At 36.6% G+C, this 16,340-nt stretch overlaps 1 protein-coding gene across 1 annotated transcript in view; it reads left to right on the forward strand.

Moving 5' to 3' along the window:
• Nucleotides 1-3,741, forward strand: part of LOC149806442 (ubiquitin-conjugating enzyme E2 W-like) — a 120,739-nt gene extending 116,998 nt beyond the window's left edge. The window contains exon 6 of the mRNA XM_089953383.1: nucleotides 2,183-3,741. Coding sequence (XP_089809509.1) covers nucleotides 2,183-2,196 — 14 coding nt within the window. The 3' untranslated portion in view covers nucleotides 2,197-3,741. The remainder of the gene's footprint in view (nucleotides 1-2,182) is intronic.
• Nucleotides 3,742-16,340: the final 12,599 nt, after the last annotated feature.

Below are 16,340 nucleotides of genomic sequence, written 5' to 3' on the forward strand. Positions count from 1 at the left end.
AAGTTGGTACATCTACTCCTTCATTATAGCATTTCATTACGCATTTTTAAAACTTCTCTTTTTATACGTACTCAGATATGTGCTTAGACCATGTGTATGAATGTAATCTCAAGGTATTTAGGAATTAGGTACCAGTCATACTTAATTTTATATCTGATAAGAATCTTTGATCTCCTCTGTGCATTCTTTCAAGTTTAATACTTTCAGCAGTTCCTATATACCAAAGATTTTCAGTTCTGCTGCCCATAGACCAGAAGAACTTATGGGATGGTCTTTCGCCCGTCGTCCATTAGCACAAGCTTGTTATCGCTAATCGTAAACTGCTTTTAGGATTGCCACACATTATCCCATGGTCTAGTTGGTTCTAAATTAAAATGGTGGTGCTCGGACATCAAATATGGCCACCACAGTAGCCATCATGAAAATCTTGCCATCGTTACTCGTCCTGAACGGATGGTCATGTCAACATGGGGTTTTACCAGAAGATTTCTTACGATGTCTAGTTGGTCCTAAATGTAAATGGTACCGATCTAATGTCCAGTATGGCAGACACTGTCTCCTTCTTGAAAATGTTGTTATCTAATTCTCCTGATTGAACAATCATATTAGCATGCTGTTTTAAACAAAAGACATTTGATGATGTATGATTGTTCGCAGATAAAAAACGGTGCCAATCTGAGGTTCAGTATGGCCGTCACAATGGCCATCAGAAAAATATGATGACTACTTCTACTGGATAGCTGGTCATATAGACATTTTGCTTTCCCCAGAACAATATCCTATATGGTCACCATGGCAGACGGAATATCTAATATGGCCTCCATAGGAGACATCTTGGAAATCTTATTAATGTTACTCCTCCTAATCGGAAAGTCATATCAGTATGGGGTTTTCACCAGAATAGATTTTTTTTTTTAAAAAATGTTTTGTTGGCCCTAAATCAAAATGGTTCTTATCTCACGTGGAATTGTGGCCACGATTTTTTTTTATCGCTACTAAATGGAAAGTCATTTTTGACATTGGATTTTCGTCAGGAAAGGTCTACTATGTGTGATTGGTTCTAAATTAAACTTGTGCAAATATACTCCAAATACGACCATCTCTACTCCTCCCAAATGGATGGATATATCACCATGGGGTTTTCACCAGTATATTTCTTATGACACCTAGATGATCTCAAATGACACTGGTGCCAGTCATGCATCCAATATGGCTTTAAGGACGTTTGTCCTGAGAATCTTGCTGTCACTTTACTCCCTGAATAGATGGCCACGTGGACATGAACGTTTTACCAAAAGACTTCTAATGACGCCTACTTCGTCCTAAATGAAAATGGTGCCCATCTGACATCCGTCATGTCCACCGCAGCATCTAATCTGAAAATCGTGTTATTGCTGAAGAATATCAGAGATGGTTTTAACAGTCAGCAGTTGAATGGAACAATTGGGTCTTATCTTGAATTTCTGGAAATTCTTTTCGCCAAATAGAGTGTTAGTCTCTTGAATGGACTCTTGTTATTGATAGGTAAGGGAGTACATATAGCTTTAAGAAAACTTCGTTACTACCATAAAGGTCAAAAGTGTGAAATATTACTTTGAATTGGGCAATATTTACGAGTTAGTGGCCAGTAGACTTGTCCAGTTACGGGGTTGGTGGGGTGGGATGTTCTTAAAAGTGGCATTATTGTCAACACACTTGATTTTGCGGGGACAAGAAAATGTTTACCCAGGAATGCATTGCTTAAAGTTATATTTAAAAAACAAAGCGAAATGAACATCGACTTGTCCATTTCCATCGCAATTAAGTTTTATGTCAGAAACGATAGCAAGGTGAAAGAGCACGATTATGTGTACATATTAATTGCATTTGAAAGGGAGGCAGGTTGGAAATTTTTCTCACACGAGTCAATACATTTTTTTTAAAAAAAGATCACCTGTAACATATTCTGAAGGAAAACGTTGCAGCTCTTTAGTGAAGTCGATGTGAACTCCTAAAAGTCTACAAGTCCGAAACTTAGAAACACGCTGACTTGCGAACAAGAAACGTACTCAGCAGAAATAATAGATAATAACGCATTATTTTGGTTTTTGAAAAATTATAATATTGAATGTCTTTACTGATACAGATTCTGGGATAAAAGTAAGTGTATTTACTGTCATTATATTTTTCTTTTCTTTTTCAGATGATACAGTATGACGATGGTATTAGAACAAGCAAAACTAAATGTTTGAGCACAGTCGACAAGTTTAGTCAATGCAGATCATGTGATATTTGTTTTGGTTGAGAGAGAGAGAGAGAGAGAGAGAGAGAGAGAGAGAGAGAGTCCATTCAGATGTGTAAAGACTAGTTGGACATATTTATGCTGAACCGTGCTGAAAATTAATTTGTCCCAGTGAATAAATGGGTGCATCTTTACTCTGTATTAACAAGCACATATATTTCAAGACCTCTTTGATCATTCAAAATTTAAACATATTTAAATGAATCAGGCAAAAAAAAAAAGAATCGAAACTGCAATATCATATTCAAAATAAAGATATATAAAGTTGACCATTTTCGAACAAAAGACGAATATAAGGATTTTGCAGCTCTTTGATGATAAAACGGTTTATGTTGGAAGCAGTGCGGAGATCATTTTAGATGTAGATTAGTATTGAAATTATTTTTGATCCAATATTTGAAAACTACATAGCTAAATATTCTAGGATGGGTTCGATAATGAACAATAGCTCTACGTATTAATTAGGTGACCTACTAACTACTGTAATTCACGTGACTGGTACAAAACTGTAAATCACGAGACTGGTACCAAACTGTAGATCACGTGACTGGTACCAAACTGTAAATCACGAGACTGGTACAAAACTGTAAATCACGTGACTGTACCTGCTATCTAATGTATAGCACATTTTAACGAATTTAGCCAGCAAAATAACTTTATTTGCAGGTGACCAATACTGATACATGTTTTTCTATTGGCATGAATGTTATTGAACGAACTTGTTGGTACCTATTACTTTATTTCACCTATTTTAATGAATGCTCCCTTATTATCCGCTAATGACATACACCCTGATAGATTACTCTGTTGTTTTGTATATGTTAATGAATAACCTCGTTATAACTCCAAAGCAGTATTTAAGGTCAGATTTAAATAACGTCTTGAGCCACGTTCTTTACTGATTGTAATCCTTGGGATATTAATGGAGTCTCTCTGTCGTGTTACCACTCAGGAAGTTGTACTTATGGAACTTGCATCACAAGCTTATATCAAGATCTCATATGGCAGTGACAATGAGACAGATCGTTGTATATTGTAAAATGTATTGCCACTTCTACATTTTTATAACCAAGACATTGTAATAAAATAATAAGGCTGTTTGATAGTTCCGTGCTATTCACCTGACTGTATTTGAAGGAATAAATAATTATTCCAAGTTGGGACCAACGACCTAGACTGGTCCTCTGTCGTAGTTATACATATTATTAAGTAAACCGCTGTCACTATTTTGAAATTAAGAGATTTATCAGTACGGGGCCCCCTATGGGCGATAGTTACATAGGGGTCGGAAACCAGGCTAACAAAGACCATGCATTTTTTGAGAAAGAAAACAACAGTTTGGAATTCCAAGTTGTTCCACGCAATTTATCGAGAAATGGCCTATTCCAAGTTGGTACCCAATACCGGTAACATAAGTCAGTTTACCAAGCTACTCATCTGAATAAAGGAAACATATCTTTGCTTTTCTTCTGTTTAGTACAAAATGGTCTATTTAGATGCAAGAACATTTGATTGTAAGTTGGTATTTGAATTATTTGTTTTATCAGCGTTCAGCTTGTACAGAAAAGATTTTTGAGTTATTTAATATTGCAAGCTGTTACAAATGTACATATGTTCATGTATCATGATTATATACTCTATGAAATACGACACTGGTACTAAAACTTCAGCTTTGATTTACCAGAAAATGGATATTTTGTTCTATCTGAGAGAAACAAATGCTTACTCACGTGCGTGTAAATGCCAAAAATTACGTTTAATTATTTTAAAGCAAATGTATAACCGGAGACAATCCGCTAAGCTTCTGTATCTTCCGACGCTGTCTGTGCGGAATTTCCTCTTTTTACATGAATATTCTTAAACCTGCGTAACCAGTCATTGCGATGCGAGTAAACTCTTCCCGCCATTTTGATCTAATCTGACCTTTCGCGCTGTTTGACTATGCCAATCAAAATTTGTCTTTCAAACTTGATAAAAAAAAGACGAACACTTTCACCATTGAATCGGAACGTTGTCGACCATTTCCGTAGACAAAACTATGCCTCAGATGAATGTCGGCACAGTAAATGTACAGAAAAATAACGCATTTTGTTTGCCGGTAATGTCTTTGCAAAACAGAAACTGCAGTCTATTCGGATCACCTCCTCCATTCGCTTGGATTGACCGAGAAGTTGAGATTGAAAAAACAAAAACATAGTTCGATGCATTCGCTCTCAATCCTTATTTCAAATATGGTCAAGCTTAAACAGTTGGCAGCTTTCATCGACGTATGATCACTAGGATTGACCTTGAAGTTGAGAATATTTCATTTAAGGGTTGGAGACTGTTACATTGTTTTGCTGATGAATTATTTTTGTTCTTGTAAACTCGTGACAAACGGGTGAAAAATTAGAATCGTAGACGGTCTCTAGTGGTTTGCGACGATGATATGCAAATGATACTTTGACCGGGAAAAGATAATTTTATACGTATTCTCAGTCAAATTACTTTGCAGCATTGACCATGTTTCTGTAGATTAATATTTCAAATAGAAACGATAGCACAGTCCACGGGGATTTAGCAATGAGTCGGAAACTTATCAAGTATCTTTACTAATTTGAATGCGAACGTTTTTACCACTAACCTTCGTATTTAGAAAGCCGTTCCGCAATGTATACGGGTTGTGCATGCATGCATAATTTAAAAAAGAAAGAAGTTTGACTGCTGAATAAATATGAATAATAGTCAAAAAAGTTGCTTACTGAAAGATTTTCTGATAGGGCCTACAACATCTATCATCTTTCAGAGGGTTCGTAAAGTCTCTTAGCGTTCTGCCTTTCGGCATATAATACCAGACAAGATCTGCAGTATCAATGAAAACAACATTTTTTCATTACTGTCAGTCTTCAACGTGTGGTCAGATTGCAACCAAATTCACAATTACAAAGTTTTATGCTTAACATAGTAATGATTGAAATCATAAATTTAGATGATGACAAAATCACGTGTTAATCAATTTACAGCTTGAAGCATGTTAATAGATGATCATCGTGAGAAGTCATGAAGTACTAATTGAAATTTCTTGAGAAGATAACGAAAACTAATGTTATAACCTAAAAATAAAGTATTGCAGGCCTAAATTCCACATGTTATGCGTTCATTTACATGTGATTAGAATAGCCAGAGTAGAAAGATCAACGTACCTTTAACATAGGTAAAACAAGAACTTTCATTGTTGTTAATTACCACCGTACGATCAGTTACATTAGCGAGTGACAAATACATACTAGACGAGTAATACCGTGCACTTGTTAATAGTAAAGGTGTCATTAGCAAAGACCGACATTGGACCAAGAATGTTTTTACTTTTAAAAAATTCGGTATTAATAGCTGAACATACAGATAATAAAAAAATCACTCGGCAACTCATATGTATTTATATTACTATCATGCGTATGGGTACGACAGTATTTCAGGACCAATAATTTTTGAAAATCAAATATAAATACTAGACCTCTCACGCTTTGAAGGCAAGTAATAGCGAGTTAAAACCATAAATGGATTTGGTTTAGCTCTGTATCTCATAGACCAGAAGAGGTTATACAGTGACGTGTTGTCGACCGTCCGTTAGCACAAGTTTGTTATCGTTACTGCTCCTCAGATATTTGGACGATTGCTGTGAGACTTTACATAACACATTCAATCCAAGATCTACTTTTTCCAGCGTGAAAATGGTGCTGATCTGACATCCAATATGGGTCCGATGGCTACTCCTTCCAAGTGGATGATCTTGTCAACATGGGGTTTGTGAATAAAAGATAATATCATATCTAGTTGATCATCAACGAAAATGGTGCCGACATGACGTGAAACATCGCCACTAAGCTTCAAAAGTTCCCGTTTTTCTTTAAAAACTGATCACTTCTCTTTAGGTATTATGGAATTGCGGACTACAGTGTGTCGCAAAAACATATATGAACACATTTTTACGAAGAAATTTACGTAGTTTAAAATACAATAAACTATTTTGTTAGACACTTAGCATACATGGTCGGCGTAGGCACAATGTCACAAGTTTGATAGTAAGTCGCCAGATAGCATAGGCACTTACTAAGCGGCAGTGGTGTAGAGGGATATTGTTGCCATGGCGGCTGTCTTCAAATCTTTTTGTCACCATTCCTACCTAATGGTTGATCATATTAACAGAGGGTTTAGACTAAAAGAAATTTTACATGTCAGAGTTAACATGTTCAAAAGATGACTGTAAGTGCAGTACAACATTCACATTAGCCATCTTGAAAACTTCCTATGGCAGCTACTCTTTAATGGATAGTCGCATAAGCAGGGGATCTGTCCTAAAGAAGATGGTGTAGATCTGACGGCTAATATGGCCACCAGGTTCGACATCTTGACAGTGTTCATCAGACCTCCAACATGCCACTTTAGAGACAATCTCGCGAATCTTCTTATTATCACTTCTATGCTCGACATGGGATTTTACTTCTTGCGTTTATTTAAATATTTCTTCTTAATATTTATAGGTGTAACCAAATTTAGCTTGTTGGTATATCCTGACATTATTTGAGACATGTTCGTTGATTTTCTATCTATGATATCTGGTCCTAGATACAAAATTATGACGAAGAATTTTGTACTGCTGTTACAGGTATCTTGTGAACTTGTTAACTCAGACATGTAAGAAAATAGTTTGGTTACAAAATTTGGTCTGTTGGAGTTTCTCGACAGTATCGGCGATAGTTTTCAGTACCTAGTAGTTTTCAGTACCTAGTAGTTAAACATTTTAAGCGAATATGAGAGACAGTTTTGTCTTGGATTCAGTGGAAAAAAATTTCAGCCAGCTTATCATGAGTAACACAGATACATTATATTGAATTCAACTGTTTTCTGAGAGTTGATAGAAATTTTTAGTCAGTTTAATAAGAAAGCAAAAATGTAGGTATCAAAAGTTTATGTGTTTATACGTTTGGATGGAAAAAAAGTATGGTCAAAGCTAGTTTCGTAGGAAGATAACGTATAGGAGAATAAAAATGTTGATTACAAAAAATAAAACGTCAAAACATATACACTATATTGCTAAAGAAAAGATGAGAACTTAGATAAATATTGATAGCAAGATGGTTCAGCAGTTCGGTATCAGGCTGGAATACGTCACTTGTTTGATTTGGATAAATAAATAAATGTAAGGTATGAGGATGGAATAAATTACATACTTGATAAATACACGAATATACGGTATGAGGATGGAATAAGTTACGTGTTTGATAAATACACGAATGTACGGTATGAGGATGGGATAAATGACGTGTTTGATAAATACACAAATGTACGGTATGAGGATGGGATACATTACGTGTTTAATAAAATACACGAATGTGTATTTGGCTAACATGAAAGTTCGACTTATAAAGCTCGTAAAGTTTACAAGGTCAGTCACACCTTATAAAGCTCTTAAAGTTTACAACGTCAGTCACACCTTATAGAGGTCGTAAAGTTTACAAGGTGAGTCACACCTTATAAAGCTCTTAAAGTTTACAAGGTCAATCACAGCTTTTAAAGCTCTTAAAGTCTACAAGGTCAGTCACACCTTATAAAGCTCGTAAAGTTTACAAGGTCAGTCACACCTTATAAAGATCTTAAAGTTTACAAGGTGAGTCATACCTTATAAAGCTCTTAAAGTTTACAAGGTCAGTCACAGCTTTTAAAGCTCCTAAAGTCTACAAGGTCAGTCACACCTTATAAAGCTCGTAAAGTTTACAAGGTCACTCACACCTTATAAAGCTCTTAAAGTTTACAAGGTCAATCACACCTTATAAAGCTCTTAAAGTTTACAAGGTCAAACACAGCTTTTAAAGCTCTTAAAGTCTACAAGGTCAGTCATTCAGCTTATAAGGCAATGTCAGTCAACAGCGATTCAAGATAAAAGATAATTTATAGAGAATAATGTTAGAGTTAGAACAGCAATGGTGACTGAAAATGAAATAGCTGTTGTAGAATCGACTATAGGAATGGCAAAATTTGACACAAATGCGAAATCATATATACGTTTGAAAGGATTGAAGAAACGTTGGATACTGCTGACATAATTACATATACGGGTGTCCCGCTGACTTGCTGACAACGTCGTATGACAATTTATCATGGGCAAATCGGTATGTATGTGTTATGTGTAATTTTAATGATATTGCAAAAGTACATCTTCCATAGACCGCTCCGATGACCTAGTGGTTACAGCGTCCGCCTCGGATGCGGGAGGTCGCGGGTTCGATCACCGGCTGAATCATACCAAAGACTTATAAAAATGGTACTAACATCTGCCTCGCTTGACGCTCGGCATTGAGAGGTTAGTGTTAGAACTGGTCGGCCTTGTGTCAGGATAATGTGACTGGGTGAGACATCATGCTGTATGTCTGCGGCATGATGTCCCAGTGCCACTGCAAACAACGTAGCGATATGACTGAAACAATTGTTAAGGATATGTTAAAAATTCAAATTACACACACAAGCACACACACACACACACACACATCTTCCTTAGTTTGTGACAGACATAACATTATTTCACACATCTTTCCTACGATCACAAAAATCTGTTTTTCTTGCACAAATGTCACTCAGTTATGGGGACAAATGAGACTGGACACAGAAAAATAAAATTAAGTTGAATAACAAAAATGGTTAAATAATGTCTACCTAAACGTTACTCATGCAAGTGAAAAAAATATTTCCCTACAAGAGAGTTTTTAGTTGATATTAGTCACGTGGCTGGCCAATGGTAAGCAGACATTTTCGACTGGGAAGGATATAAGAAATATAACAATGGGCAAAAAATATTGACAGAGATGCAGTGATTCGTTACCCGGGACTAAACCAAGACATTAATATTGATCCAGACAAGAAAAGTATTGCAGAATGTGATGAGTATTATGTAACAGTACGACATAAAAATGAAGAGATCAAACAAAATTGTCAAGATGTCAGCAAATGCAGATCACAACTAGATTGTGTAGAAACGTTGATTATGACACAATTAGAAACATTTCCTGTCTAAATCTTCCATCCATCTTGATTTATCACTGTAGCCATATTAGTGTGTTAGTCCCTTTTCCTGTCTAAATCTTCCACCCATCTTGATTTGTCACTGTAGCCATATTAGTATATGTAAGTCCCTTTTCCTTAAGCAACTGTCTAAATCTTCCACCCATCTTGATTTATCACTGTAACCATATTACTATGTGTTAGTCCCTTTCTCTATGCAACTGTCTTCCACCCATCTTGATTTATCACTGTAGCCATATTAGTGTGTTAGTCCCTTTTCCTGTCTAAATCTTCCACCCATCTTGATTTATCCATGTAGTCATATTAGTATATGTTGGTCCCTTTTCCTTAAACAACTGTCTAAATCTTCCACCCATCTTGATTTATCACTGTATCCATATTAGTGTGTTAGTCCCTTTTCCTGTCTAAATCTTCCACCCATCTTGATTTATCACTGTAGCCATATTAGTGTGTTAGTCCCTTTTCCTGTCTAAATCTTCCACCCATCTTGATTTATCACTGTAGCCATATTAGTGTGTTAGTCCCTTTTCCTGTCTAAATCTTCCAGCCATCTTGATTTATCACTGTATCCATATTAGTGTGTTAGTCCCTTTTCCTGTCTAAATCTTCCAGCCATCTTGATTTATCACTGTAGCCATATTAGTATGTGTTAGTCCCTTTTCCTTAAGCAACTGTCTAAATCTTCCACCCATCTTGATTTATCACTGTATCCATATTAGTGTGTTAGTCCCTTTTCCTGTCTAAATCTTCCACCCATCTTGATTTATCACTGTAGCCATATTAGTATGTGTTAGTCCCTTTTCCTTAAGCAACTGTCTAAATCTTCCACCCATCTTGATTTATCACTGTAGCCATATTAGTGTGTTAGTCCCTTTTCCTGTGTAAATCTTCCACATATCTTGATTTATCACTGTAGCCATTATTGTATATGTTAGTCCCATTCCTGTCTAAATCTTCAACCCATCTTGATTTATCACTGTAGCCATATTATTATATGTTGGTCCCTTTTCCTTAAGCAACTGTCTAAATCTTCCAGCCATCTTGATTTATCACTGTATCCATATTAGTGTGTTAGTCCCTTTTCCTGTCTAAATCTTCCACCCATCTTAATTTATCACTGTAGCCATATTATTATGTGTTAGTCCCTTTTCCTGTCTAAATCTTCCACTCATCTTGATTTATCACTGTAGCCATATTAGTGTGTTAGTCCCTTTTCCTGTCTAAATCTTCCACCCATATTGATTTATCACTGTAGCCATATTAGTACATGTTGGTCCATTTTCCTTAAGCAACTATCTGAATCTTCCACCCATCTTGATTTATCACTGTAGCCATATTAGTATGTGTTAGTCCCTTTTAAAGCAACTGTCTGAATCTTCCACTCATCTTGATTTATCCATGTAGTCATATTAGTAAGTGTTAGTCCCTTTTCCTTAACCAACTGTCTAAATCTTCCACCCATCTTGATATATCACTGTAGCCATATTAGTATGTGTTAGTCTCTTTCCTTAAGCAACTGTCTAAATCTTCCACCCATCTTGATTTATCACTGTAGCCATATTAGTATGTGTTAGTCCCTTTTCCTTAAGCAACTGTCTAAATCTTCCACCCATCTTGATTTTGCTCCTTTTTTACAATCCTTTCATTTGTACTCTCAGATTTCTCTCCAACTGTAGTGTGCTCCCTTACCTTTAACACTTCCAAATATGTCTTAAAATTTACCCTTCTGGTCGCATCAACTTTTGTTGCTGATGACTTTTATCTTCCAAATATATTTTATTCCTTTGATTATCGGATCTTACCGATGACCTTTGTCTTCCAAATATATTTTATTCCTTTGATTATCGGATCTTACCGATGACGGTTTCTAATTGAGATGAACAGTATTTATCTACGTAATTGGAAGAATACAAAAATGAACTAGATTTTGCAAATGTTGCAAAGAAATAAGCGGTATAAATGTAACAGAAATAATGAACAAGAATTAAATCTTATCAATATCCGAGCCAAGAAAAGTTCCCAAACAATGTCATATATTAATATTTACTCTGCGACATCATTGGTTAGCAGGTTTGGTCTGATCAACAGTTTAGTTTACGAAATGAATCGATAATTAACACGTGACATCCGGTTGTATCATGCACTATAATAGCGTCTCATATAAATTCGGTTACCCTAGTCTGCATCCAGTACTACTTTGATAATAGTCAAAGACAGATTATTCAAAGTCAAAAGAATGTAACGAATCGGAAAGTATTAAACGAACTGCTTGATAAAAAAAATGTCCACTTGTTGGTTTGTTGCTGATCCGTTTATCCCTTTGATCACAATTGTTACAATGTCTGTAATTGCAGCACTCCCTGCTTACCGTGCAGTAGTGTTTCCTAGAGAAAATAGATTAGACGAATACCAATGAGGATATCTCAGTTATGAAGTGTGTCAGTTTGAATCGCTTAATATTTTAATCGTGTGTGTCTATCCATTAGAAGGTATCGTATCCTTTACGATATATTTTCGTCAGCTATCATGTATCCATTGTTTGCAGTGAAACAATTTTAAATTATCTTTAGGATCGAGATCTCAGACGATGAACTTGTGTTAGGGTCGTCCGCTTGTTGTATGGTTGTTGGCTTGGTTATCATTATCTGTGACATGATCATTATCTATGACATGATCATTATCTATGACATGATCGACCACGGTGTTGTTGCCATGATCGAGTAAATAATAACATAATGTATGAAATTAATGGATGGAATAACTGAGAACTGAGCTGAGATATAGAATAGAACAACACGAGCCCCCGTATATAAAATAAAACAATTTAATCAATTACACCAATTATGAATTTGAATTTGGCATTTTAATGATAAACGTTCTCATAGAAATATAATTACAAAAAAAAAAATTCAGACCTACAATGAGCCGTATTTTTGATACCGGTAAACAAATTTCATTATAGAATCCAGTGAACGATCGACAGCATGCCAGCATAGCCTAGTTACTTCCGTCCTCTCAAAGTCAATCTTCGTAACAGATCAGAGTTACCGTATTCCTTTGCTCTTCTCTCTGTCTCTACAGCCTCTTCTAGCTCATCAACCGTAATCTGGTTGTCTGTTCTCCTTTTCACCGCGTGGTGCATCTATGAAGTTATTTCCACCCTGTACATAGTTGTCAGGCTTCTTTTACTTCTGGGATGGAATAATAATCCCCACTCTTGCTACGTTAGATATTGCCTTTTCAAAATTCAACAAAACTAAGGCTAATATGGGTTAGTTCGCAACCTGACGCTGATTCACAGAGCTATTAACATGCAACTTATGTGTACCCTTAATATTAGCCGCATATCTAAATACACAATATGACATAACCTATTCACATTAAAGCGTATTACACCCTTGTGGGCTATAAATCACTAACTGGAGTATGTGTTGATCACATGCGCTGATTTATGATGTCAGCGAATAGTCTTTTCTCTATCTCAGTTATTTAAACAGGACTGATATAGTCTATTTCCTTTCTCAGTTCTGCCTAAACCAATGAATATATCTATATGAGCTATCTTTTTGTATGATCAGTTGGTGGATCACACAGATTGAAGATCATCAAAGAAACACAGACCAATTGCATTTTAAACGTTTACAGAATTGTTACTTTCTTAACCTATTTAGGCATATTTACGCATGAGCTTCCTCCAGGCACAATATACATATATGTGTGCAATATTATATATTAAATCCAATCAAGCATAAATCTGAGTATCATCGTTGATTTCTAGTTGTTAATGACATATCTTTTTGATTTTTATATGTGAAATATAACATGTACCACATGTTACATAGGGGCCCAAGTGGCCGAGTGGTCTAAAGTGCTCACCTCTGTCTGCTTGGGTTCGGGTCTTGGGCTAGGCCAGTGTGGGTATGTAAGAAAACTTGCCTGTCGCTTCTCGTGGGTCAGTTGTTCTTTCCGGGGTTTACCTGGTTTCTTCCTCCACCATTTATACTGGCCGCCATGTATGGCCTATCTTGTGCTGAAAAAATGGCGTTAAACCTCATAATAATAACAGATTACATAAATTTTGCATATGTTGTGCTAAGGAGATAAATAAATTCAAGCAAAGGGAAGTAGTAAGGTGGGACGGTCTAGGGACTAGGGGACTTTCATGTTAAAAAGGGTATATCCACTCTGGGGACTATGTAAATTTAACATGGGAAGCAATATCCACTCTGGGGACTATGCAAATTTAACATGGGAGAAAAAAAGTATCCACTCTGGGGACTATGTAATTTAACATGGCAGAAAAAAATATCCACTCTAGGGACAAGAGGAATTTAACATGGGAGAAAAAAAACCTATCCACTCTAGGGACAAGGGGAATTTAACATGGGAGAAATAAACCTATCCACTCTAGGGACAAAGGGAATTGAACATGGGAATAAATCGTGGGACTGTCTAGGGACTAGGGGAAATGGAACAGGGTCGGGACACTATTTTAATAGGATCCCGACCTGATGGGTCTATGGAAATGGAACAGGCGACAATTGAAACAGGGATGGGTCTCTATTTTTTTTTTTAAAAAAATGAAAAGGGGTAGGCAATGAAAGTAAAGGTCTTTTCGAGATATAGGAGTGGTCCTGAAAAGGGCCTTTGGTTTTCTTCTTCTTCTTCTAATTTATTCTATTCTTCCATCAACTTCTTATTTTCTCTCCAACACTTTTTCTCTTCTTTTCTTTTTTCTTCCTCCTTTTTCTTCTTTTTCTCCTCTTTCTGCTTCTCCTCCTCTTCTTTCTTCCTCTTCTCATTTTCTTCTTCCTTTTCAATTTTTTCATTCCAAGCTCTCATCCTTATCCTTTCCTCTTCATCCTCCTTCTCCTCCTTTATTTCTTTCAGCAGATCACTGATGATTTCCTTTAGTTTTCTTAAGTTGTTAATCTCCAATTTATTCTATGTGGACTGTAAGAATAGCGATCCTCGTCCAGTCTTACTAACATCTGCTCCATCATCCCCAAATTGTCGAGAACGTCTTGTAATTTTTTCATTTTATCAAGGTGGTTCGAAGCCATCTTCTTTTTTATTCTTTGTAGAATGGTGCGAACGACGAACGTTGTGGGTTCTTATACGAAAAGTGCGGACGTGAAGGAAAATATTCCCCTAAGACCCAAATCTTATATTACCTAGATCATCACTTAAAACGCGCGGACGTGAAGGAAAACATCCCCCTACTTTTCTCTTCTCATATTATCTACTATCCACACAAACGTACTTTAGCACTTACAAAACCCAAACTATACTATCCACACAAACGTACCTGAGCACTTACAAACACACAATCATATACACAAACACATACACTCACACTACAAAAAAGAGTCAGTGTTTATAAATACACTACCTCACATACACACATTGGCAAATCGATTACTATTTCTTTTCTAGAGATTGGGGTAGCCCTGAAAAGGGCTGTTTGTTTTTTGAACTCCAGGGCACCTGGTTAATGGTTGCACCTCCCCGGCCTGGCGCCGCAAACACATCTCCGACTCCGGTCTCCTTTCACTCTTTTGACTGGGAGCGCAGAGGAAGGATTATTGGCTTCATCACCCCAATCCTCTGTCTTTGGTATCTTGTAAGTCATCCTCTCTCCTATTTTCTTTTCCTCCTCTTCCCTTTGTCTTCTCTCCTCCTCTTCCTTCTTTATCCTTCCCTCTTCGACTATGGCCTCTGCAGCCAGCTCATTCACTATACGCCTGGCATATTCCAGGTGCATCTGGAGTTCTAGAAGTTTTACAATCCTTGTATTCATTGTCTTGCTGTTAACAGGTCAACGATGGGTAGCCCAACTGACGATTAGTTTTCAATTTATAGTTGAAGCGCGGACGTGAAGGAAAACATCCCCTAAGACCCAAAACTTATATTACCTAGATCATCACTTAAAACGCGCGAACGTGAAGGAAAACATCCCCCCAAGACAAAACTTATATTACCTAGATCATGACCAAACAACGCGCGGACCTAAAAGAAACACTTACTCACTTTTTTTTATACTACCCATCACTATTCTAAAACATGTTGACAAGCCACTTAAACAAAATACTTATACACACATACACACACACACATCTAAGCAAGAAAAACAATTCATGTGCTTATACACGCACTTCTATTTTTTAACTTATTATAGGCAATCGATTGTTATTTCTTTTCTAGAGATTGGGGTAGCCCTGAAAAGGGCTGTTTTTTGTGTGCGAAGTTGAAGCTAGGGCGATCTTTTATAGTCTAAGAATGCGACGTCCTCTGACGATAGCCTTTCTGACGATAGGTCTGCTTCTTCGGAAAGAGAAGAAGAACTCTTTGGTGTCGATACGAGAGTCGACAAAGCCTCTGTCAGGTTCAGGTTGTTGCTGCTGCTGTTGTTATTGCTGTTGCTGCTGTCTCTGCTGTTTCTGAAGTCTGTACTTCTCTGTCCATTCTTCTTTCTCCCTGTTAATTTCTTCTCTGAAGAGCTCTTCTATCAGGTCTTCAGTGACTTTTAACATTCTCATATTCTCTATCTCTTCAGGCTTCGGTATCAGACTGTGTCTGACCCTATGCAGATTCACGTAGGCTTCGTTTAGCTTAGCTAGTCTGGAGCACATCTTCGTAGCAGGATGAGTCGACAATGGATGGTTAGACTGGAGACTGCCGGACGTGAAGGAAAACATCCCTACACGGTTTTCGAGTCGGACCGTTCAATGAGTGTCATGAGAGGGATAGAGAAAAGTCAAAGAGCATGAATCAAGATTCCTATAGCCAGACAAACCACAAAGGCATTTTTTTTTTCAAAACACAACATTTTTTATTCAAAATCACTTAACACAAACAAACAACTCTAACATTTTTAACAATAAACAATATAACATCAAACATTTTTTTCAAATCGCAAACATTTTTTTCAACTAACACTTTATTTTGGACAGGGTTGACAACGTTGTGAATGAAATTGTGATTTCCATGTTGGAAGTCATTA

Source organism: Sinohyriopsis cumingii, chromosome 1 (genome assembly GCF_028554795.1).
Source record: "Sinohyriopsis cumingii isolate HCF-2022 chromosome 1, ASM2855479v2, whole genome shotgun sequence".
In the NCBI taxonomy this organism is placed as follows: Eukaryota; Metazoa; Mollusca; class Bivalvia; order Unionida; family Unionidae; genus Sinohyriopsis; species Sinohyriopsis cumingii.